General features: G+C 34.5%; 1 protein-coding gene across 1 annotated transcript in view; it reads left to right on the top strand.

Annotated features, from left to right (window-relative positions):
- Window positions 1-27856, top strand: part of trio (trio Rho guanine nucleotide exchange factor) — a 684295-nt gene that overhangs the window by 427648 nt on the left and 228791 nt on the right. Inside the window, exon 28 of the mRNA XM_089645879.1 lies at window positions 21726-21978. Coding sequence (XP_089502005.1) covers window positions 21726-21978 — 253 coding nt within the window. The remainder of the gene's footprint in view (window positions 1-21725; window positions 21979-27856) is intronic.

A 27856-nucleotide genomic window follows, 5' to 3' on the forward strand; every position in this document is an offset into this window, starting at 1 on the left:
CGCCGACCACCTGATATACTCGTATATATATGGTTATATATATTTCGACCACCATATGTATATATTAGAATGATTTCATTATTCCTTTACCATAATTAAAAATGTCATTTTTATAAAAGTTCCTATTCTTATTAAAAATAATAGTGGATGACTACTTCATGTAGGGCAGTGGTTCAGCGGGTATCAACCAAAAATAATAATATTAGGAACTTTTATAAAAATGTCAATTTTATAATATGCTAAAGAAATAATGAAATCATTCTATGAATATTGGTTATAAATGAAGGTGTTATTTTGTATTGAAAGTAAGTAATTTTAAGCTTAGTGGAAAGTTTAGGGTTTAAGGCTTTACAGCAATTATTCAAATTACCACAAGCAAATTAAATACAAAGAAATTACATCCAAACTTAACTAAGAACTTGTAACTTTAAAATTCGTTTTATACCATCTTGTGTAACTACTACAGTTTTGGACATAACCGAAATAAACTGTCTTTAATCTAAAACGAAGTGAATGTGTTTTAAGTTTTTTACATCTAATAGTTTATTCAATTTTATTAGAATTCATTTTTATGAACAACGGTTGTATTCACCAATGTAATGTATGGAGTTGGTTGAGATTTTGTCCCGGTAAAACAGTGATCCCGTGTTCAATTGCCAGTTGAGACCGTTACCTTTTTCTGTGTCTTGTTCTGCTTCATGTTTCGTTTAGATTTATTAATGTTATCATTTTCTTCAATAATAAGTTATTGTATTGTATGTGTTGTTATTTGGGTTATTTCTCCTTCTTTAGCCAATTGTAATGGCTATGTTCGTCAAAAAAATATTAAAGTTGTGTGAAAAATTCCTTAAAACTTAATAATTTAAGATTTTTGACTAAAATTGAAAGCACGAAACGGTTTTATCAAATTATGCACTTTTATTCTAAAACCGAAAATAAAATTTTAATACGGTTCGTAAGTTGTTACGATATGCGAAGTGAATTGTTAGAATTTGAGTTCAACGGCGGTCAGATAATACCCCCTAAACGGACATCCAAATTCTTTACGCCATTCTTGGCGACCCCTGGAGACGAGCTGTAGTCAAACCACCCCTTGCCAACACCTCGACAGGGGTGGTAAAGTATGGACTGCGATCGCAACCCCCCAAATGGAGTATCGTAGTTCCCCTTCAGTTTTCCCGTGTTACGATTGAATTTTAAATTTATAATATAGTGCAGTATATTTTTAGCCCTGATGTAACCTATTTTCCGCAGGCCTAGAACTGAAATTAATAATATATTTATAAAATTATGTGTATAAGCAATATAGTACAAGTTCACGTGTACAGTACTTATAACCAAATAACCATCACGCCGTTTATCCGGAGGGGTAAGCAGAGCGGATGTACCGCCAAACAACTCGGTCTTGGCACACACTTATGTTGTGCTGACTCTTGAAACGGCCCACTATACTAATCGAGTATTTGGTTCGCTTGTGACTTCCTCGGGGTACGCGATTTCTTCTACCTTTCACATCCGCATCATATATTATCCTTACACTCGGTTCTTCGTTCATTCGGTGTACATGTCTAAACCATCTAATCGTCCCTCTTTATCTTGCTCATTACTCTTGCATCGGCCTTGCATTCTTTGAATATCTCCGTATTTCTTTCACGATCGTACATGGTTTTACCCCAGGGTTTCTCAATGCCATTCATCAAGGTCGGTACCAGCACTCTTGTGTACACTGTACATTATGTATGAAGCTTTAAAGGGTGTGGACAAAAGCACACCTTGTTGGACGTGTCATCACCTGCCGAGCACTGATGCGCTAAATGGTTGCACGTTTTCCCCCAAAGCCGAGGGATTTACGTGACTCCTGTGACCGCAGTGAGATTAATACAATTTGTTTGACGGATTACGTGACAGGGTGGCACGCAATAGCGGCTCGTGCCTTTTGGGTGTTCTAGAGTGTTAATATTACAAAAAATGGCGTTATTGACGTTGTCGTAATTGAAAACGATTTTTTTTCTAAAATTTGTTTTTTTTTGTATGAAGATTTTCAGTAAATCTGAAATTTCCTACTCTAGAAGACACAAAAGGCACGAGCCGCCGCTGGTCACTGGCAAGTCCCAGAGGTCGTTTATTGAAAATCTAATTGTATAGATTGTTTTTCATATTTTTCTCATGAAAATTAAAATATTTTCTCGTAACTTTAAAGCAGAACAATCTGTCTTTTATCCCCTTACATTCAACAACTTTTTGTTTATTTCATTAATTTTACATTGTGAAGTGCTTCCCATTTAATAAACTTGAAAAACGTTCACCCTTATTCAATAAACATGTATTGTGCATTACAGGACAAAAGTTCAGGTTACGTAGGGATTTATTGTTTTAGTTTCAATTTTATTTGAAACATGAAAATACGTATTAAAAAAAAAAATTGTTTTAATATGTATGTTTAGTTAGTCAGTTGTACATTACTATTTTTTTAAATTTTCGACTTGGTATATTTTGTTTGTACAATCTATGTAAAAGCCCAGTTGCGCGTATATTCAAATAAAGAAATGAACATTACAATACATGTAGCAAAAATACATAGTGGAATAAATCCTTTCTTCGTATAGAGGTTGTTAAAACTAAGAAAGGCCTTACGCATTAAAGTTTGTTTTTTTTATTGGTGTTTGTGTCGGTTTTTCATTTCAATTATGTGTATGCGACTATGGTGTTTTTTTTCGGTTCTTCATTACAATTATGTATATGAGACTATTTAATCGGTGTTGTTTTTCGGTTCTTGATTACAATGTTGTGTATGAGACTATTGAATTAGTGTTGTGTGTCGGTTATTCATTAAAATTCTGCGTGTGAGACTATTTAATTGGTGTTGTTTTTGGGTACTTCATTACAATTCTGTGTATGAGACTATTGAATTAGTGTTGTGTGTCGGTTCTTCATTACAATTATGTGTGTGAGACTATTTAATTGGTGTTGTTTTTCGGTTCTTCATTACAATTCTGTGTATGGGACTATTTAATTGTTGTTGTTTTTCGGTTCTTCATTACAATTCTGTGTATGTGACTATTTTCAAAGGCCGCCTGAATTCAGCAACCCTTGATACTTTCGTTCCCTCCCACTCCGCCCTCCAATTGTGGAGCAAAAAATATCCGTCCTTAACCCGGAGATTAATTATTACTATCACCTGCAAAGTATTTTTTATGGCAGTTTTGTGTAATTACAAGTCCTGTCGAAATTTATTAAGGCTTTCAATAACAATAATAACTTTAATATAATACCTATATAACTTTAACAATAATATTTGGGAATTGCATTCGCAGGACAACTTGGCATTGTGTGCTCAATCGACTGAATTATATTATTAATTGACCAGTGAAATGGAACAATTCTCACTAAAATTACAATTTAAAAACAACTTTCTGACAAAAAATTCTATTTTTTACGTCTTAACTAAGTACATTTATAAGGGTAAAGCGTCTCAAAGGCTTCGATCTCTTTAGCATTGTACTTTATTCTTAATTTTAAAACCTTATAGTACCTAAGGAGCTTTCTTTTAAGGATTTTAATTGGAGGCCTTGTTATGCTAATGCCAGTATTCAAGACGATGATAGATATACTTGTAATTTCATATTAAGTGGTGTTTATTTTAATTTTAAGCATGTAATCCTGCTGGTAGTGCTAAGTCATTTTTTATAACATTTAATCCTTACTTTAGCCGGTCTCACCGATTTAAATATTTTATCGCCAATCTTTTTTATTTAAATTTCCTTTCTATGTGTACCAGTTTAATCGATATATATTTATTGCCCTTGATTTTGCACAAAAACCACGCTATGCAAATATTATTATTATTATTATTATTGTGAAAATGGTTTCATTATGGAATAGCTGACGTTACCCGGCGTTGCTTTACTTTTCTCTACTTTCTATAAATATAATAACCATGTATTATATACATAAACCTTCCGGGAGAAATTCTCTAATTGATAGTGAAAACTCTATCAAACTCCGTTGCATAGCTTAGAAGAAATAAGGGCACAAACAGACAGACACGGATAGTGACTTTGTTTTGTATTGTTCAAAGATACCAATGTATTGTCAAGATTACGAATTTACTAAAAAATTTTCAGGACACGGCCTGTAATCCCGTTTTTATTTCATAATCGTCTGGGATGTTCCGGGATGTTCCCGAACGTTACAGACTATTTCCTAACACTCCAGAATGTTTCGGGATTTTCTGGATGTTGTGGAATGCTCTCGAATGTTCTGGACTGTTCTAGAAATATCCAGAGGGCGAAACTTCCAGACCTTATATCTTCAAAGGACGCCCTTCAGGTAAAAAACAAGAACCTTCATGTGGATGGGGGATAGAGGGCTACCACACCATATAACTCCCTTGATCGTACAGGGACTTGTTTCTGAGTTTTAGCGGCACGCACTTTGTATACTTACTTTTATAATAAACATAAACGAAAATACAATAAAACGTTATTTCAACATAAGTGGTTAGTTGTTAGCCTAAAATATAAAAGTATGAAATGAATTAAGAGACATTATTTACATATCTCTAGAAACCTTCAAGGTTTATTATGTTGAGGATATCAAGACTTGTTATTAAGCAGCACCATCACCCGTGTCTGAGCAAATACATCTGTTCTCCGTGGGGAATGCATTGCAGATGGTGATGCTGTCCTTGCGGTAGTCATTTTGTAGAAACAACTTACCGCTTTTCAGGAGGTCTGGAATATCTATTAAATAATTATTCATAATTTTACAGGCCCCCGCAAGTGCTCCGCTCCTCGACTTGCAAACTATGGTCGTGCGTCTCAGAGAGAAAATCTCCATGATGCATAAATTGAGGGTACTCACCGTGCATTCTCTTTTTCCCTGAGAATTGTTTTTTTGTATTTGTTCCAAGTGTTTCTATATATTTTTCTGGTATAAGTCTCATGCGTCAGAAGCGTACCTTGTGATGCTTGAATTTGGTACTGTTTGTACTTGCATAATACTTATATATTATAAATTAAAATAATATTGAGTCAATCATAAATAATGACAAAAACCGGAAAACAAGAAAAGTATTTCAAAACATTTCACCCAATATTCCTGCTTCCTAGAGAAGACATTAATTAATATGATTAATTATACCATAAAATTTTCAAACTCATTATACTTCGTTCAATAATATTAGTATCTTTTCAGTAAAAATATTGCGATACTTTCACAATAATGAATACCCATATTTCACTTGATATTTTGCACGGAAATCATTTTAATTGGAACAGTTACTTTGTCGAGATAGTTAACTAGAGTAATCTTCCCCGAGTTCTTAATGTGTCTAATAAATATATAAAATAATCTCATCTCGACTTTCGAAGGTACAAAGTTAATTTCTCAATAATACAGGAAATCGATTGATTATAATATTGATTCATTTTTTACTATATTTGTGCAATAATACCTCAAGAACGTTTTTAATATGTAAAAATCAGCATTAACGTAATAAGCACAATTAAGTTAATTTATAAATACTTCGCTCTCCACATTGATTAAACGAAATCTGGTAGATATTTTGATATTTATTTGATTTTCACTCCCAAATATAAACAAAGTCTTATAAGCAATAATTAGTCGCTTGAAATATTCATACAAATTGAAAATATTTCCTGAGTAAAAATAAATGCCGCCGACGGGAATTGAACCCGCGCCTTTCGATGTCCGGTCAGACGCTCTGGACCACTGAGCCACGTCGGCTTATTTCCAACGCGCCAAATAATTCAATATGTACTAGTACTTCAATCAACAATTACTGCTTATTATATTTTTTCACCTGTAAACACCAACTTTATTTAGTAGGAAGGCTTTGTTAGTGCTAAATTTCCCACTAGATGGCGTCGAGACATATTATTTCTAGATTTGTTGGTGAAATATTTTGATATTTCAAATATTATTATTATTTTTTAATTAAACTTATGTTCATAAGACAAGGTTTTTTATGCATAGCACAAAGGATAACAAATTATTATAAGCAATAATTAGACGCTTAAAATATTCATACAAATTGAAATTACAAAAAACAAGCGATTAATTATTGCTTATAATAATTTATTCTCCTTTGTGCTATTCAGAAAAAACCTTGTCTTATAAACATTAGTTTATCGTTAAAAAATAACAATAAACAAAGTTTGGTTCTTCCTCCTTTCATAGATAAATACGCGTAAAATGCGAATTCTTTATTGATTTGTTAATGGATTCGTCCGCTGCAATCGTTTGTGTAAAGTTGGTTTTCATTTGAAACTTCGCCCCTCCCCCCACTGAGTGACTTTTGTTTAAACACTTCAGCTGTGAAGTTGTCCTTCACAGCTCTTCCAAAGAAAACATTTGCAGGATATTCTTCCCGGGAGATGAGCCTCCCGAAGCTTGCCTTAAAATAATTAAAAGTTTATTTCGTTTTGGACCAAGAATATTCCAGATGTTATAGCGCGTGCTATTTGAATTCCCCTACGAAAAGCCGCCTCACTGAAGTGAAAAAGCTTTATTCAAGAATAAAGGAACTTTTTTTGTTTAGCGTCCGTCTGCAAATTGAGCGACGCCTTTTAATCGTCCCACTTTAACTATACCCGCAATTTGCTTAAATAATGTTTTTGTACACGTTTAAAGATTTCTTTCCAATATCGCATTTCCTCCACAAATTTTAATAGAGGTATCGATATTTTGTTCGATAATTAACGTTTTGGGTAGAAAAATCTATTGAAGGATAATTTACAAAAATAAAAAAAGAAACATTAATTTATTTTAAATGCAAAGTTATTTTGGGTATAACCACTCTATTATAATTTATGACTTGTGTCAACTAGTTGCGGTCAGATATATCCTAACCCTTTTCTGGACATTATTATTACAAACTAACCCAAGTACAAACTTTAACCTTTCCATCATCATTAGACCTGCGGTATCTAATTGCTGGAAGCGATTACTCGCATCCTTGCATTTTTCTTTCAATCCAATACACCTATATAATTATAAAATTGCCACATTTGCTAATGAATTACTTTCCTCAGCCAGTCATCAGCCAGGCATCAGCCATCTTTTCATACATTATTATAATACAGGGTTTTCTAATAAGAGATGTTATTTTGAATGGCCCGCTATTTCGGTGGATGTTACTTTTAAAGCTGTCATTTTTTGACATTTGACAAGTAGAAACTACGCCATTAATAAAAATGGAACGATACACGCTTCAACAACGCATTGAAATTATTAAAATTCACTTGAGTGAATCAAATGCAAAACATCTTGAGTGATGAGGTCCATTTCCACCTCGGTGGCTTGGCGTGTAAGAGTTATTGTTGAAAGGCCTCTATCCTCAACGTGTGACTGTTTGGTGCGGTTTATGGTCCGGCGGAGTCATTGGACTTTACTTTTTCGAAAATGAGGCTGGAGCAACAGTTACGGTGAATGGATTGCGCTATCGAGAGATGATTAATGTTTTTTTATGGCCGGAATTGGATGGCATTGATTTGGACAACGTTTACTTTCAACAAGACGGCGCTACGTGCCACACAAGCAACGAAACCATTGATCTTTTACGATTGAATATCAAAATATCACATCTTATTGGAAAACCCTGTATTTGTTTGGAATCTTGGTTCAAGAATTCAAATTAACTCAAAAGCCGTGAAGCTTGAACATTGAAACATACTTTTAACTGATTTTGTAAACGTAAGGCAAGAAATATTTACAAGAAGCAAGTATAAACAGTGTATAAAACCCAAGAGGAATAATTAAATACCCAAGTTTAATTATAGTTTTAATAACACTATTTAAAAAAAATCTGTTAATCACAAGAAAACAAGAGGCAGAATACACTCGCAGGCCGCGCCTTAGTGGGTTCCCATTACTTGCTTTAGTTTTATATTCATTTATTGTTATATTTTTAAGTATACGTAAATAAATTAGAAGAGTAAAAACTTGTGTACCTTAAATGTAAAATGGATTTTATAAATAATATATCTCGTTTGAAAACAACGTGTATATCGTATATCGTAGGGCACGCCCCTAGGAGTAAATAATAAGTAATTTATTTTTCGTAGTTCACAGTTATACTCCAATATACAACATAGAAGATTTAAAATAAAATGGGATATACTTATACATAGCAAAATAAAGATACTGTAAATGAGATTTAAAAAGAGTAATAGCAATAACAAATAGTAGAAGTATGTATGTATCGAAGGTTTAAAACAAAACCAAAGACAAACATATCAAATAAACAAGATGTGACATTATTATGTTGTGTTTGCACAACTAGAAAAGGTTTATAGGAAATATAGCAAAGTAAATGAATAAAAATGTTGTGGAGAGCAGTTTTATATATATTTATTTCGAATTTACGCCACTAGTGTCATTTACACACAGTTTTTAATATTTTGTGACATTAAGATTTACTAGGTAGGTACTGTTTAATTATTTTTATTATTAATCAATTAAAATAATAATTTCGGCTGCGAGTCTCTGTGACTTTAACTCTCGTACAAAGAATTCGATTTATTTTAAATTTTTATGTCATTGGAACTGATTGTGTAAAGAATGCAGACAAGCGATAAAGTACCATGAAATACTATTTTTTTTTAATAAATATTGATGTATTTTTTTTAAATTAATTAAATTTAATCAAATTTACAATGGTTAATCTTGACAAGTAAAGTCAGATTTCGTGATTTTCCAAGGGTCTGCGCTAGTATTACGTCATAATATTGAAGTACGTATTTCTTCCATTTGAATCTGAAATGTATTTTTCCCCGTTAGTGTGATACTCTTTTATGTTTTTTAATAAATATAACAAAAACTTAAATTATAAATTTTAAAACATTATTAAAATACCTCTAGGCAAATTTATATTTTGTCAAGAACATATCCTAGCGTGATATTCTTTTAAAATGATGGGTTTTCCTTATAAATTAAAAAAAGGTTTTGTTTGAAACAAAGCGAATAGAAAACCTCATTAGTTTCCTGAATCTTGTGTGCGAATAATCCTGAAACCTTTGTGATGTTTCCCATTTGCTTTTGAATTGGATACCTACAATAGTTTAGAACCTGGAGACAACAACTAACAAGTCCTTTTCATCGATTTGAGATAAATCGTCGTATCGTCGTAGGTTCTGTATACATTACTGTCATCAATGCAAAAAATACTATTCATTATTGATAGCTGACAATAGGAAGACTGAAGGACGTATTAAAACCATCCGCGTTTCTCAATGCGTTTTTAGTTCATAACCCGGTGAGCGCAGATTTTCCGCAGAGGCACGTTAATACTTTTTAAGTGCTATCAAGACTGAAGGACATATAAAACCAGCCACGTTTCTCGAAGCGTTCTTTGTTAATAACCCGGTGAGCGCAGATATGCCACAGCGGCACGCTAACACTTTTTAAGTGCTATCAAGAAGCGTCACTGCGTCCAGATAATAGTCCGTTTGTACGATAATAACTAAATCAAAATATTATGTAATAGAATAACGAACATTTTCTTAAAATTACAACATCCGTTTACATTAATAGGTACATAAGACTTGTTTTATAAATTACCTTAAACATAGTTACCCTTTCTACTAAGATTATGAGGTTTTATGAAATAAATAAAAAATCGGTATTTACGAATGCCGCGGGCTGTGAAATGATTCAGACTTGTGGAATAAACTTACTAGAATGAAAACAACCCATAAGATTTAAAAACAATATGTAGTTTTCTTGAAAGCTTTCTCATTCTTGCAATTTATATCTCTTTTATCCTAATCTTTTATAAACATTTTTTAATTCCGCTGAAGACGTACGCGTGTTGCGGTTTAACCCAATCAATCAATTTTTCTCCACTTTTTCTCACTCTGTAGAAAATGATAAACATTTTAAATATCGAAATTGTTTCTTAAGCAAATAATACTCAAGTTCTGTTATTATTCCATTATATGCCAGTTGTTTTACATAACTGAAATAATAACAGACCTTGAATATCAACTTTGAAATTTTCTGATGTTCAACGGTTCATACCCCATTCATTTACACACAAGATCTAACTTAGAAATCATGATTGTTTGATATCTTGGTCATTCAAATGAATACCTGAAAGCTGAAAAAATGACGGGGAAGAGTCACTCAAAATGGCAGGTTTCTCAATATTTCAACATTTATACAAATGAACAAATTTTACTTACTTTAGACATTTGATTTGTGCGATTGGATTCAGATTGTGAAAATGGAAAAGTTTGACGATAATTAGGACATTTGAATAGTCCAATTGAACAAAGAATTGTAAAACTTTGAATGCACTTCGGAATTATCCGACTGACAAAGAATTGTACGATGCATATGGGAATTGTCCATACGGACAAATAAATACATACACGCATTTACGGATATTTATTTGAATTTGTGTATATTATATAAACATTTATGTATATTTCCAAATTTCACGATAATATGCTATGTAAAATAAGTATTAAGCAACGATACTTAATTTTTGCACACATTCCCTTACAAAAAAATCTACTCACATGAACCTTTACCTAATTCGACGAAGCCCGAAAAATAGATCCTCCCGATGGTCCATGGTATTAGTCTTCTTATTAGTTAGTATGTCACAGGCCATTCATTAACGGGTATTTATTTCACTGTGCGCGGATTCAATTGTTTTACCCATTTCCTATTTCGTTTCATGGCTTACACTACTAATAAGTAATTATCTCAGTTCTCTTGTGTTTCATTTATTATGTACCTACGACTGAATTTATCGCAAATCATTAAATATATTACGACGAGAATTTTCCCTTTCGAATACACTAGCGGTTTCTACCGGTCTTTGATTGAGTTTCAAAACTATATTTTTTTTTTCAAAATAAGCAAAAATTCCTGTGAAGGAATTAAAGTCGTACATAAAAATGGAATAGGTTAATGGAATATATGTTTTGTTTATTTTACTTGAGTTTTAATTTTATTATACTCACGATTCGAAAGTTATTACTGTTTCAAAAAGCTGATTCGCTGGTGTGTGGGGTTGTACCTACTTTGTGAAGCTAGGGGTAGTAGCCGGTCAACACCTCTTGTTAAATGGGTGCATATAAGGATTGGTCATCATCACAGTGGTCGGCTTTGGTTCCGATCCGGAACCTTTGGACGCTAAATCTTGCCGGGGGCAAGATATGCCGAGCTCTGCGGTGAGACATAAGAACCCTTCTCAGGGTGGTGGGCATATGGGGCTTATTCACAAGTAAATCAGAGTAAAAGACAAGTTTCTGTACATATAAGTTGAACTCTATTCATGATAACAGGGTAAACATTAAGCAAGGGATTTTAAAAGACTTACCCCCTATCAGACCGATTCTATCCTATCTAACTATCTAAACGCGGATGAGTGGAGATACCTTCCTCCCAGGGGTACGTCTGCTTCGGCGCGGGCGACCGGCCCACCAGCTCCGTCTCTCTTCCAGTCTCCAGCCAGGAAACCAGTCTCCGGTGTCCATCCACCCGATTATTGCGGATCCTTTCAAGGCGCGCGTGTTGGATGGCGGTAGGCGGCGTTCACGCACCCAAATACAATACTCGTCCGAACGATCTAGTATTCCTCAGCGTACTCAAGGTTTGCATGTACGAAGCGAGAGAGGATTGTCTCTTTAAACGTGGATTACATCCCAAACGGAACACACGGCCCGGTGCACTTTGGCACTCGTTTAATTCACGCGGGTTTTAAAATTGTCGACCGACATTGCGCGTATTTCGGCGCGGGTTTTTTTTACATTTAACCATTACTCCACGTATCTCAGGATCGGATGCCTGATTTTACTTTTAAGATTCGCCGCGTACTTGCTCCGAACGGTTTTTTTTAAATTGCTCCATATAAACTTGGCACTTAACGTTTCAACTGAGTCCTCGCCCAACTGCGCTCCGTTGGAAAGTGTCGAACCTTGCAAGAATAACCTTTTCCCGTTATTTTGTGCCGATTTATGGCTGTCAAAATAACCATAGACAAAAATCAAAATAATAATTAGTACCTAATTATAATTGTTATGTTTCTAAATATTTTCATAACAAAGCATTACTGTATTGAGTTGAGATTTAACCTGACCCAGCGTTACACCAAATATGTTCCGAATGTCCCAAGTTTCAGCTTATGCAGGCCGTCAGGAGGCGTGTTCCTCCCTCCACGGTTTTCCAGTCTCTTATCCGAGACCTATGAACCTTTAAATTATGTTTATTCGAATATTTCTCCTCAGACCGACGTATTTTTGAACTACAGCGATTCAAGCTTATTTGGTTTCCTCGTTATCTTGCCAGTCGAATTCTCGGATTTCAGTCTTGCCAATGATAATAATAATACCTTTGCGGTTGCTATGCCTTTTCACTTTACAATAACGTGAATTATTGTATAATATTATAACGACAACTTGCCACTGTATCTGTGTACAGTACATAATGTACAAGGTATTCTGTTCTCGGAGAATGTTTGCGGTTTACTATAGAAAATCTTGATATGCTGTGCCTCACCTAAGATAAAACAAGACTATGAATTTCGTCCGTGTTCAAACAATAGTAATTGCTTTATTCCCCCGGAAAATTTCTCTGACAATAACGTACCTACATGCTGGTACGCGGTAAACTCCCGTTCTTACGCGAATCGATGTGAATTCCTCCAGTGTGTTAAGTAAGGGATGTTTGCCCAAGAGGCGCGGGTTTACCCTAATTTGGCCCGAGCCACTGAATATCTACTAATGCTACAAAGGCTTGAAAAGCTCGATTTGAACGCATCAAAGAATGCCCGAACGACCTTGAGCCACTCACCGTTATTTCACACCCAATTCTAACCTCAGTTTAGTTACTCGGTAACTCCACTGTATATCAACTCCATCTCTATACCCGCTGTATTAAAATCATGGTATACCGAGCACACACCCACTCTCCGCTAAGTGCAAATGGAATCAGGGTAGAGTATTTTAAATTACGCTGTTAAAAGTTAACTTTTTTTTAAAGTGAGCTAGGAAGTGCATGCATTATAATAATTCATCTTCTTTTATTATCGCAATTAAACTTTTTTTTGGGCTTCGGCGAATTAAGTAAAGGTTCATGTGAGTAGATTTTTTTGTACGGGAATGCGAGAAAAAAATTCAAGTATCGTTGCTTAATACTTATTTTACACAGCGTATTATCGTGAAATTTGTATATATTTATAAATGTTTATAATCTTTGAATATATACAATTTCACATAAATATTCGTAAACGCCTATAAGAATCAATTTGTCAGTATGGACAATTCCCCATGTGCATCGTAAAATTTGTACTTTTGGATAATTCTTTGTCAGTTCGGACAATTCCGACGTGCATTCAAAGTTTTACAATTCTTTGTTCAATTGGACAATTCAAATGTCCAAATTTTTGTCAAACTTTTCCATTTTCACAATCTGTATCCAATCGTGGAAACCAAATGTTTAAAGTAAGTAAAATTTGTCCAGTTATATGAATTTTGAAATATTGAGAAACCTGCCATTTTATTTATTTAATATCAACGGTATAAATATACCATAAACTCACATTTTGAGTGACTCTTCCCCGTAATTTTTTCAGCTTTCAGATTTTCATTTGAATGATCAAGATATCAAACAATTATGATTTCTGAGTTAGACCTTGTGTGTAAATGAATTGGGAATTAACGTTGAACCTCAGAAATTTTCAAAGTTGATATTCAAGTTCTGTTATCATATTATATTATAATGGAATAATAACAGAACTTGGAGTGAGGAAAAATGGGGAAAAATTAAGCACTTGGGTTAAACCGCAACACGCGTATGTCTTTAGCGGAATTAAAAGGTTAATAAAACATTAGGATAAGAGAGATATAAATTGCGAGAAAAACAAAGCTTTCATGCAAATGATATATTATTTTTAATCTTATATGTGTTGTTTTTGGCATGCAAAAATACCGATTTTTTTATTTATTTCATAAAGCTTCATAATCTTAGTAGAAAGGGTAAGTATGTTTAGGGTAATTTATAAAACAATTCTTATGTACCTATTAATGTAAACGGATGTTGTAATTTCTTATGATATTTTTGAATTATATTTCATATTTGAATTTCAAAATAAATACTTTTTTTTAAAGCATTTGAAAGACTCTTTCAGATATTAGTGTTACAAAACCGACAAATGCAAAAATATTACAATTTTGTACGCAATCATAGATACAGTCTATCGCATATGATTTTTATAATGTAAACTGTAATTACCAGTTTAAACTAAATTAAAAATATATATTTGATAAGAATAAGGTTATTGCCACAACTTATTATTATTATTATTTTAGTTTTATATAAAATATTTATTAAAAAGTTTGCAAATTGTCGTCCATTGTAAACTTTAAATCAAAATACAAAGCGCATTTTTGACTCTTTCTGTCCCTTTTTAAATTATATATATATATATATATATATATATATATATACATATATATATATATATATATATATATATATATATATATATATATCTCACCGTAATACAAAATGGGATAGCATGACTTTTATGAGTTCGTTTCAGCCTGGAAAAAATATCTCCCCTACAAAAACTCTACGATTTTTTGAAGTCTGGGAAAAATATCTCCCAAATTTAATATGGGGAATAAATTAACTGTATTTATATTATATATAGCGCCCTTGAGGTGATTTTTCACAAGGCGTTATACAAGTTATCTAATCATTGTTTATACAACTTAGATAAGGAGTTTTAAAATCTCCATTTAACAGTTAACAAATGCGTCAAAACACCAAAAAATATTTTTAATTTTTTGATTATTATTCGGATAATAAGGAGAATGTTGGAATTATTTATCATGTTATTGGGTAATTGATTCTAACTACCTAATAAGTTATCAATAAAATTAGGAAATAGTTTAAATTGTTATTTAAGTTTAGTCGATAACTCAATTACATGTTTAACTGGGATTTACAAGGAATAGCCTAATAAGAGTAATAAGCCACCGCCGAAAGAACGACCTGAATGTGATTTATCTCATTCAGGAGATTTCCACAAACTACGTTTGACTGGCTAAGCGGCTTAGCGAACGGATGTTACTAGGTTTAGGTTAAAGCTTGAAGGGGTGGTTTATTACTGAGTGGGCAGTAGAAAAGTTAATACCTATACCGAAAACCGTGGGAATATACTAACAGTAACATTGGTAATATTATGGAAAAAAACATAGGTACAGATAGTATAATTTTGAAATAAATTAAAACGATAAAAACATTTATATATATATTTGTAATTATTTTTTTGGTTTTACTGGTGAAGATTGAAACTTCCTGACTATGCTGTGAACTTTTAAAAGTTTTGTGTTGTGGAAAATGCGTCATTTGGGGTTATTTAGGTGCCATTTCAAGATCCATTCTTGTACCATCTAATTCTTGGAACTTTTACAAATATTATAACAATAAACGCATCAACTTGAATTGTCTTTGCATCAGTAAAATCAATCAATTTCAACAATCTTTGGATCTGCAACTTTTCTTTGTAAGGTTTATGTGAATAATTAAACTAAATTATTATTTTTACGGCTCAAACAAGTTACATATAAAACGCTTTGTTGTTCTTACTACACAACGCCATGTGAGAGTTATTGGTAGTCAGATGACATTGAGAAAAGTTTTGTATTACGGTATACGATATATATGTGATTTAAAAAGGGTTGGAAAGAGTGAAAGTGCGCTTTGTATTTTATTTAAAAGTTTACAATGGAAGCTCCCAAATTATTTTGAAATAATTCTATGTATATATTAGCATTTGAAAAATATTTGACAATTTGCAAACTTTTTAATAAATATTTTGTATAAAACGAAAAAAGTAATAATGTTGTGGCTTTAACCTTAGGGGGTATTTCACTATCTCTGATTACGTTCTGACCAAGCACTAATCCGCGGATTAGTCATTTTTTCGTTTTCACTATATCTGAATAACTCTAACGCTCGGGTTAAAGTTCGATTTGACTAATCAGTGCTCGAACTTCACGTTAGGCGCTATTCCTCGAATCAAAGATGGGGTCAAAACATTCCGAGTTTGACAGCTGAGAAGTGAGTCGAATTTTGTTGAATGAATTTGAATGCTTGTATGATCCATCCTGAATTATTTGATTGTGTTCAAAATAAGAAACAATGTATTAATTCGACACGAATCTATCTAAAATGACCTGATAATCAACATAACATAACCAAAAAAATGCACACTTCGCGGTGTGCGGACTGTGACGCATGACAGCCGTGGCAGTAGATTGAGTAACTGCAAACATTTTGCGATGTTGCCAGACTATTTCGAGTGTTATCTATCAGGAAGTTCGAAACAATGGTAAACGGTCGCCGTTGAATAACGAAGTTATTCTGATCTTTAAATCCAGCCAACGGATAGCTAGTCAGATATTTAGCCCGACATAGTGAAATACCCCCTTAATCTAATTAAATCTATATATGTTTTAGTTTGGTTTAAATTGGTAATTACAGTTGGCACAGTAAAAACCATCTGCGAGCGACTTTAAAAAGTGTATCTATGATTGGCACAAAATTTTAATATTTGGAATTGCATTTGTCGGTTTTGTAATACTAATATTAATATTTGAAAAACATTATTTTAATTTGAAATACGTTCAAAACATCGAATTTAACGTCATATCATATAAATATAATGTAATTCGAAAATATTTATCACGCAAATAGCATTTACAGTTCGCTAAAGAGAAATACATAGGCTGTAGGGGTTTAGTAATTAACATTTTTGTTTTTGTAAAACCTAACTTGTCACATTGAAATTGGTATGTGTCTTAAGTCTTGTTGTCTTGGTTTCAATGACTTCCTGAAACGTCGTCTCAAGTGCGTGTAGCTAAATACGATTTTATCGCCACTACCATCAAACTACAAGCACAATACTATTGAGTTGTGTTAATCTTAAATTATTTCAGCAAATATTATATATGCGGTTAGTTCTACCTGTAAAGATATCATTACAACATTTTTTTGTAAATATAATTTGGAACCCTTTTCTTAGAATGGTCGTTTCCTATTGCTTGAACATTGAACAAGGAACCTCCAAGCTTCCATACAAATCTTATCTGTATTCGACGGCTATGGTTTATTACAAACCGACTACATTATTTATAATTTTATGCGTAAGGGTATCTTGTGTTAACTACTTAAAAAGTCGTGTTAGTAAAACATATCTGAAAATGTTTAATGAACCGTGAGTTTCCAGTCTTGTTAAGTTTTCGATTTCCCGAAAGATATTGAATGTTCCAGCCATTAACGTTTTCCTTTTCGGAATGGAAATGTTTTATGTATTGGTGCCTTTATCATGATTATTTTTTGGATTATTATGCCGCGTTGCGCTTCCTAATTATGTAGCCAACGTTTCGGACAGCGTTATAGCGTCTATCATTAGGGTATATTTGTAGATTGATTTTATTAATTCTTTCGCAATCAAGTGTTGCGGTGAAGCGTGTGTTTATGTGCGTCGAAGTGACACCGTGTTGCGCGTGTCAATATTCTTAGGGAGAGTATTTCATAAGAATTGGTTAAAATATTGTGGTTTTCGACTTTTACTTTTGTTGTATCCGTCAAATATTGGATACCAAGAACTATTAAGTTTTACCCCTCCGTCTTTAATAATCTATTTTTTTGTGGATTTTGATTGCCTCCGTAATTAGGCGTGCTCGATAAGTTTCTTCTCAGGGACGAATCCAAATTTATGTCCGATATCGAAAAGGTGCTCGGCAATTGCCAATTTGTCCGCATGGCCGAGTTTGTACGCTGGAAAGTGTTCTGAGGTCCTTGTGGAGTTGGTTTAGCTGAGTTTATAAACTCCACCAGTCTTAAGAGAAGGTTTTGAATTTTAGTCGTTGTTCTAATAAAATATATTTGTGGCACGTTCCAGAAATGACCAGCGAAAGACCACCATTAACGATCGAAACGTAGCTTGAAATGACACTAGCCATGTTTGGTTACCACATACCAATATCGAGGTTCTTCCCCACCTTCAACTTCCCACCTCCATTGTCATTATTTATAAATTTCTAGGACAATGTAACAAATTAAATTACTTTTCCTGCGATTACCCCAATACTCAACATTCACTGTCACGGCAGCTTATTAAACTGATTAATAATTTTAGAAACACCCTCTGTAATAACGACCCACGCCGGATTGTTGATCGCTGCTGATAGAATTTCCCAGTACCTCAGCGGGCCGTCACTTACCGGCAATAAACCCTCACGTTCGTACATTATAGCACCATCGGCTCAAATTCTCTGGAGGTGCTGAATAAATTAGTTGCCGTGCCAAAGCTATGTCACGTAACGAATCGGACACGTTCAAAACTCCCGCGAATTCAAATTAGTCAGCGGTGAGTTACCATTGTTTGCTGTGCGCGTGCACCCGCTTTGTGCACGGCCAAGTTGGTAAACTGCTCTACGCTCGACACACGCCGGCCAAATCAAATCACCAACGGCCGCCCACACTCACAATCTAGCCTTGGCCCTGTCAACATGTCTGTTTTGCTATCAACCAGGACGCCATCGTTGCGCGCCTAAATTAACCGCCGCTTTGCACAAGTATTTTCGAAGCCTGTACCTAATTGCTGTGCCTACTCACAATGGAGAAATGTACGCGTAATAGCGCGTACAGTACGGAAGATAACCCTCCATTTGTGGTTCAACATGTACGCGAAACCTACTACAAATTCATGTAAGCGGATTAACTATCTTTACCCTTTATGTGCCTTTTTGTGACTTGAATCATGCCTACACACAAGCTTGCCAGCCAGAACCTAAATTATCAAGAGAGATTGTTCCTAACGAACCGCTAGGAATATTTAGGATGTAAACGACCCATCTCATTTGTGTATCTGTTTGTAATTGTGCTTTGTGAATATACTTTCATACCCCATTTTTGCGTTTCCTTTGACGAATTCGAAGTGGTTTGTTTGGCAATTAGTTCCCCGTGTAAAAGCCGTAGCTGACCTGACGCCTGATGATCATGAACTCAACCTCTACCACCTGAGCTAACGCCGATATGTACTAAGGCACCCTTTTTGCAATGGACCTCTCGCAGGGAAAATTGCGCTTTTTACAGCTATTATGACACTGAGATGGCACCTAAACGCATTAGCAAATTTTTTCCAAACATGGTCCGTATTAAATAATCAAGAAGCATTATCTGTGCCGTAGCGTTGCTAGGGTAAATGCCTATACGACGTAGAGGGAGATAGAATATGTATAAATAGAAATGTTGTGCTTATGCGGGATGAGTTCAGGTATACGTGATTAAAGAACTGTCAAACGGGGAGATTTCCGATGGAAAAAATAATTTAAATAGGTCAACCATTTAAATACACGTGAATTACATTACCACTAACGTAAATATATAATTTTATTTATTACCTGAAAATTTTTGATATTCCACGTATTTTGCAGATAATCCATAGCGGGGTAAATCCGGACGACTATGAATTGAGAAAATGAACAAGAAATAACAAACGAAAATGTATTTTGGAACGTTTGATAATCAGATTTCAATGGTCGAGTAGTTAAAAAAATGTCACGGTAAAAAAAGAGATCTTGGGTTCGATTCCTAACTGTAACCGTTATCTCTTTTTCTGCTCTGTTTCATGTTTCGTTTAGATTTGTTAGTATTATCTTCTTGTTCTAAAAATGTTGTTCATCTATTTATATAAAAAGGGTGTCTATGTGTTTATAGCGGGCGGGCGGCGTAAAATTGATTTGCATACAAATCTTCAGTTTTATTCCGAGATTGATGAAATAGTAAATAAAAATAAAAAATCGACCTGATTTCTCGGGTTATATTTGTATCTTAGTTTCTGCTCACTATTTCACTAATGTATTTTATTTTAATATGTGTTTTGTTTTTTTTTTACTTTCATGTAGAATTTAATTTAAAAAGTAAATATTCCTAAAATTATTTACAATAGTTTAATTATACAAACAACTTCTAATATATGTTGTTAGAATTCCACTATGGCGTGTAGTAAATAAATGATAAATTTTGCGCACTTGACTTTCAAAAAACAACGAAGGTCACTGTCTATGCCCGAGCAACGCCGGGGACCTGGCTGGAGTGGCAGTTGGCATTAATTTTAATTTATTTGCAAAAACATGTACGACTTGACCAGCCAAGTCCGGCTTCAACCCTTTTGACGTACCTAATACTTTTTGGAGGGAATAAATTATTCAATTTGCTAATAAACAAAATATAAGTGATTTTAAGCACTTGCGGCTCGTGAATTTAAGTAGTACTAGAGTGCTAATATAACAAAAATGGCATTATTGATGTTGTATCCGAAAATAATTTTTGTTTTTTTAATTAAATTATCATATTTAAAAAAAAATTGGACTAAACAAGATCAATAATGTCGAATTTGTAAAATTGGCACCTATCACACTCAAAAGTCAAAAAGATTTTAAGTAGGCATTATTTATTGGTCGTAACAAAAGGAATAAATCTGCAGCTGATCGGGCAGGGATTTGTAGACATAATGGCGGTTTTTTGCCTATGGTGTATATTTCGATTGCCGGTTTTTGCTGTACCATCATTATATTATATAAGTGAACTAATAAAATGACCAAAAACTTCATATTCTTTCGGTGCCTTACTTACATCGGAAATTTTGCTATCAAGAATTTGACCATCGTGTTTATTATTATTTGTTAAATAATCCTTATTTGATTCTCAATTGATTTTTCTCGTAAGAGTGGTGAACAAAGTTTTATATTGTCATACTAGCTGTACCCCGCTACGCGTTGCTTTGGCTCAGTATGTCTGTGTAGATAGAGAAACAGTAGCTCGTGTTGCTTTTAAGTCCAAAAAAACGTTTGGCACCCACAGATGACGTCTATATAATATGTGAACATAAAAACAACACGCGTATTCGAATGCAACGTTGTGTCAAAATTTCAAAGCAATCGGTGAAGAACGGAACTTTCAGATTTTAAAAATTTGAATAAAAAACGTTAAGGATGGTTTGTTTCATCGAATTTGAACAATTCATCAAATTTTGACGTTCATTTTCGTGTTCTGTGAAAGTCCTGTTTAAGTTCTGTTATTATATCATTATTGGCTAGTTGTTTAACAGAACTGAAATAAACACAGAACTTGAAAAAATCTTTCACAGAACTTGAAAATTAACTTTGAAATAAAACAACCCGTCCTTACAGATTTGTTTATATTGATAATTGAAATTACGGCACAAAGTTATTTTGCAATTAATGAAAAAGTGATGTTATATAATTTAGGTAGGTGCTAATTAAAACCTTAATATTCCTTTGTGGCGTCATACTTCACGTCTTCATGCGGGGTTTGTAATAATTTCCTCTGACCGGGTTATGTTCAGTTTCGTCTCGTTTAGGATAGGTTGTGTGATTGGTAACACTTCATGGTATGGTTTTGCATTTTCACGAGCAATTTAAATGAAATAATATTTTTCACAATATGTTTATATTAGCGGGTTGCAGAATTCACCGAGGGCGAGTTAGAGGCGAAGAGAATGAGAAAAATGCACTGACGGAGTTTGTAGATTAATGGGTATAATATAATAATGTAGAAACTTGTAGAATCGTTCTAATGTAGAAACATAATTTTGGGAAAATCTCTTTAGTGTTTAAACATTTGTCTAAATCTTGTTGTTTTCTCTTTTTCAGACTGGAGGTCCAGAAATGACCTGGGTCATAGCTGACCATACGCCCACGGCTGCCGGAGAACTTTCCGTACAGAAAGGGCAACAGGTCGAGGTGCTTGAGATGAGCGCCGCGCGCGCCGACTGGTGCCTCGTGCGCGCGCAGCCCGCCGAAGGCACGCCAGCGCGCGAAGGGCTCGTGCCCGCCGTCGTGCTCAAACCGCAGCCCGGACAGCCGGCCAGCCCGTCGCGCAGAGCTGAACCCGAAGGACAGACTGGTAAGTCCGAATTTAAGGAACTGCCGCAGTAATAAAGATGTAATATTTTTATAGTTACTGAATACAATTCGTAATCAGTAAAACATCACAACTGCAAAAGGGACTTTCATCTTGGTTATTTCAATTCATAATTTTTTATACCTGCCTAACGTACATTCCAATATTGGCTCATTAGGTTGCGTACCTGTGGATTAAACTTATATCTCATTTCCTACTTTCCATCCTTAGACCACGTCGTAACAAATCAGTGCCACCTGGTGTACCGGTCTAACCGAAATAGGAGTGCTCCTGGCTGAGGTAGTAAAATCGTTATCATATCGTAACAAATATACTTCAAATCCACGGTGATACATATGCTGATATACAACTATATAAACGGAGATACAGCTTCTTTGTTGTACCTATAATTAAAACCATGAATCTGTCATACCACCACATCCTAGGGCAAAACGTTATATATTTGTCCATTTTTATTTGTAATCTACCAAATTTTTGTGTTACTACAATTGTTTCGAGGTGGCGAAGTGTTTATTACGCGACATTTTTGTTCCCGCATACGAAAACATTATGTGGAAATATTTTTCCTGAATTTCTCTACCCTACTGGGGAAAATCATCTTCTTTACTGCACAAGATTTTGGCTCCTTTTGGCTCTTTCAAACCTCACACTTCACATCTCACCTCATTTGAGGTGGGTCACCTCACAACCTCATTTCATTATTACCTCAGAATTCCTCATCCAAATTCATTCTGAAAGCTTGTAGCGCTACTTTAGTCACTTCTGACCCCTTACTTTATAAATAAACTAACCCGCGAAAAATCATTGGATTTTATATTTTTTAGGATTATGTAAAGCTGTAAATATGTATTAAAAACAAACATAATTGCCACAGAACTTTGCATTTCATAATATAAATTATCCGTTATTAATAAACTTAATAATTATGACATTACAAAAATACAGGACACATTATATTCATACTAATTGAAAACAAGTTTAGAACCGCTTGCGAAATGGATAGCAATTCAAATCACATGTTTGTATGAATAAAATAGTTAGATGAACGGCCTGCTAAAGTATGCCCACGGATTAATTCACTCTATTAATTTATCTAAACATTTGTCAAACATTTAAACAGAAGACAAACATTTCAATTAAAGAACTAATAATTAATAAAATAATGTTGGTATCTATTTTATCGCTTATCAAATTTTTAAAATGGAAAATTTAATGAACTTGAACAATTTTCGGCATTCAGCAAGAATGTAGTTTAAAATCACGCACGTATGCACCGACAAACGAAATTAGTATGTTTAGTTGTATTATTTGTTGAAAACTACGAACACGTGTAGATCAAATACTTTTAACAGCTAAATAATTCCAAAGCTTCATCGACCGCTATACTCCCCAAAACTTATGTTCCATCAGTAGCTTACTTTCGCCGAAAATCACAAAAAATAATCTAATAAAGCGGCTAACTTAGTTTCAAGTTTGTCCCACTGGATAATGTTTTTGTCGGTGACGGGCCACTCCCCCGTCCCCCGCCCCCCAAAGCCCCCTTATCGTGTAGTGGATATTTATTTCCCTTGACTTTAAGCACTCTGGGGTGATAACACTTGGCCATTCACCGGATTCGTTCTGCCGGCACTCAAAATCATTAATTTATTCATATGCTTCCCATGTGAATTTATTGTAGGCGTAACATGTAGCAGTGAACAAAAATGTTCTTAGCACAATACATACATATTTGTTATGACGTATATTTCGTTATTATTATGTTACTATCCCATAAACTAGCGGTGGTCGACTACAAAACTTTTGAAAGTTTAATTTATGCTTCTGTTTTTTCTTTATTAGGAAAGTATTCAAGTTTGTGTCCATTTTTTGGTGTATGTTTTCACCCGCCGTGGCCGCGCTGTAGACATCCCTGTGCTATTGTGTACCATATACGGTGGCCTTAATTTGGTGAATGTTAAAGAGATTTGGGAACGCTTGTGAAATGGTTTGAAAGTATCTGACTATTCATATCCATTCACTTCTTTTAGGTAATCGTAAGTCACTAGCTTTATTAAATCTTAAATGTATGTCCCTATTTACTATTATAAAATTTAGTTGTAAGACAGTTAATTTTATTGTGAAATATTTGTACAGGCAATTTAAAAATCAGCCAAATATTATTATAATTATAAGATTTTCAGCATGTTTCAAAGGAAGATAGCTCATTCAATAGATTCCACAAAATATATTTTCTTCGAAATAAAGGCGAAGCCTCACAATAATAGTGAAGAACTAAAAAGAACAGTGGAATATTTTCAAAATCGATACAATGTTGAATATTATTTTTTGGTCATCTTTTTTGTTTTCATATTAACTTTGTTGGTGTGACCTTCCGAGTTATAAATTATACTTTTGTATGGGTTGACTCACTTTGAATCGGTTTCTTTTATTCTTCAGGAAAATATCTTGAATTCATTTCCATGTTTTTCGTTTCGTTGTCTGCGCCCCAACAACATAATGATATATATATATACAGTTATTATCTCTCTACCTCCAATGATATCCTGTCACCGGCTCTCTGGAATAATAGAACCTGGGTTTATACCTTTTATTCTAAAAATATACAATGATTTGTTCCCAGATATTAAATTGATTATTCTAATTTATATATTTATTTTTTATTTTTAATAAGATACATTTGGACATTTATTTTATCAGAACGGGTTTCATCTCGGAATACTGATTTTGTTGTGATAAGCACATTACAAAAACCAGTTAGAATCTAATTAAGGTTGTTTATTTCTGAGCTAAAACTATATAATTGTAGCTGACGTGTACCTGGCGTTGCTGTGGGTCATCCTTAGGAGATATACAAATCCGTTATACATTATTTTGATGTATCTAACAAGGTTTAGCCAGTGTTAGCAATAAGCTACAAAAATATTATTTTACCACTTTTCTCTACTTCTTTTAAATAATATATGCATGAATTAATCATATAAACCTTCCGGAAGAAATTCTATAAATGTTAGTGAAAATCTAAAATCCGTTCCGTAGTTTGGAAGAACTAAGCGCACAAACTTACAGACGCGAATAGCGACATTATTTTATTCTATTTAGATATTATATAGCTAACCTATAACATATTTCAAAATTTATTTGGATTTAGCCTTTCGAAAATGTGTGTTGATTTCTTCAAAAATGTAAACATCGACCTTAATGATGTACATATTAATTAAATCAACAGTTCATGGTGTAAATATATATTACATTACTACCTGACGTATACCTGGCGTTTTTGGGGGTTACCCTAAAGAGATAGACATATACATGTACCACTGCAGACTTTTCTGTAGGCCTTTTTAAGATATGCAATTCCGTAGAACGTCATTTTGATGTATCTTATAAGGTTTTGCCAGCGTTACGTAAGCGCATAAAAATGGATTACAAAACATCGATTTTTCTCTACTTGTATATATAATATACACGTATTATATATATTCCTATCAAAATCTGTAGTTAGAAGAATTAAGTGCACAAATAGACAGACGCGGAAAGCGGCTTTATTTGATACTATTTCATTATATGTTGGGTTAACATGTATTGAATTCAGCAATGTAGGTTCCTAACTATCTAACTCCACCTAACCTAACTAACTCCAGTCAAGTTAAACATGAAAAGGGGGTTGTGCTTGCAAAAGGTCCAGTCATTCTGAATTTTTTATATGTTGTTAGGACCTAAGCCAGTATTAAAAAAAAAATTTTGCAACTTCGAAAGTGCTGTGCGAGCGGCGGTGGACCTAAAAAACCAGGTAATTTTCGGATTTTTTTCAGTTTTTGCTCAATATCTCAGTAAAGGAAGGGTCTGACTGGTGTAGTTCGCAAAATTACTTTTAAAGAAGATTAAATTTGCTATAATTTGAGACCAAAGTAAGCTTTATAAAGTCATTGGTTTTCAAGATACAGTTCTTCAAAAATAGGCAATTTTTTCCAAAAAGTGAAATTTTTTCGAAATGGTCACTTATTTTGTAAAATAATTTCTAAAATACGCATCTCACGTCAAATATTGTATGAAATAAAGTTGTTGTAAATTTAATAAGCTTTTATTTGAGACTAGATTGATATCTGTAGACTAAACGGTTATCTCAAAAATGGCAGATAACCAAAAACAGTCATAACTGGATTTTGGGTGAAATGCAAATAAACTGTTCTCACGTCTTTTTATGGTTTTATTTATCAAACAATTAACAGATTTTTTATGAAAAAAAGAAAAGATATTACATCTATCGGGAATTACGTCATCTTCAAACATTGTTTTATATACCTACATACCAAAATGCTTGTACAAACATCATGGTACCTACTATAAGGACAAATTACATGTACACAAAAAATAAAACTAATATAAATCATGTAGGTATTGTGTCTTGGTTGCCAAATCATGTCTTTATTTTATCTTAGCTGGGAGAGGCGCCCAGTCTGTAGTCGGGTCATCTTCATCGTCCGAGCATTTCAGCTCCACATCCGGGACGTTAATGCAAAATTTGCCACCGCATGACTGACAGAGGACTGAGCAGTGGAGCCCAGCCTTTCTACACGAGCAGCTCCCAGAGCATCTTTTATTGCATTTACACGAAATTTTTCGCAAAAAGGCAGGAGGTGCGGGATCCATCGTGGTGGGGATGGGGGTGAGTCCTTGAGAAGACAGCTTCCACCCCCATTCAGTGGGATTCAAGTTGACTCCCCGCCATTTCTGCACTTGGAGGTAGCACCTTGCTGCATGGTGGCCTGCAGCATCTTCCATCGGTGGCAAACGGGCGAGGTTTATGTTTGTTGAAGTGACAAACGTCTAATACCTCAGGAAATCCAAAGTATCCCTCGCGATGTCACCCCCATATAGAGCCATGAAGCACTTGATGCCTGCTTCACTCACGGCTTGTGGGGTAGAGTCTGGCCAAAGGAAGACCTCCACTTGCTCAGCAAGTGGTTCACTCTTGCTCAGAAGTGTGCTGATTTTGGTCTTTCCTTGGCCAAACGGTGCTGAGGTGGTATCGCACCCGGCAAACGCGTGGGTAAATAGTACCGTTCCTGGTAATTGTCGGAAGTCCTGGTTGTTGTAGGAGGTCGTAGAGTAGTGACAGCAACCAGCTTCACCCTTCGTGCTCTTCTGAAGATAGACGTTTGTCTCTTCAGCGCCTAAACCATTGAGAAGAACAAGCAGGTCGACATCTTCTCCCACTATGACGACCCGATCGGCATCTGCTATTTTTGATAACGCCATCATGACGATCTCTCGATCAGCATCTTCTTCGGCAACAGCCACTTCTATTCCCTCCTTCTGAAAGGCGACACAGAGAAGAGTTATAAGGCGTCTCTTATTGTTTTTATTGCCCAAAACATGTTCTTGAGCAATTTGAATTACTGTGGATTCATCGTAAGTCAATTCGTAGCTGGAATGAGCTGCGTAGCGCCGTAGTCGTTCCGCTGTTTTAGTGTTTTTTTTTTGGTAGCATCTTCGGGTAGCCGTCAAAAACGATGGAGACGTTCTTCCCAAAGTGGTTTCGGACGTAGGTGGTATAACGCGCCAAAAGTGCTCGAACCGTGCTCTTCCGCTGCCACACGACCTTGTGCAAGAGGTAGCCAACATCCAAAATGACGTGAGTGCTGGCATCTATCTGCATGTGGCTGGAAAGAGGAGTGAAGGGAGAGTACAGAGTAGATTTTGTGCCCTTGCGCATCCCTTGTTCATTGAACAGAGACATCGGGAACGGGGCCAACTCATACTTGAAGTCATCCTGTAAATCCTGTTCAGATTTCTTTGCAATACACACTCGCTGAAAAATTGTGAGCGGATCCACAGCCATTCTTCTGTTTTTGTCCGG

This window comes from Hesperophylax consimilis, chromosome 23 (genome assembly GCF_061612785.1).
Source record: "Hesperophylax consimilis isolate HC1 chromosome 23, BYU_Hcon_1.0, whole genome shotgun sequence".
Classification (NCBI taxonomy): domain Eukaryota; kingdom Metazoa; phylum Arthropoda; class Insecta; order Trichoptera; family Limnephilidae; genus Hesperophylax; species Hesperophylax consimilis.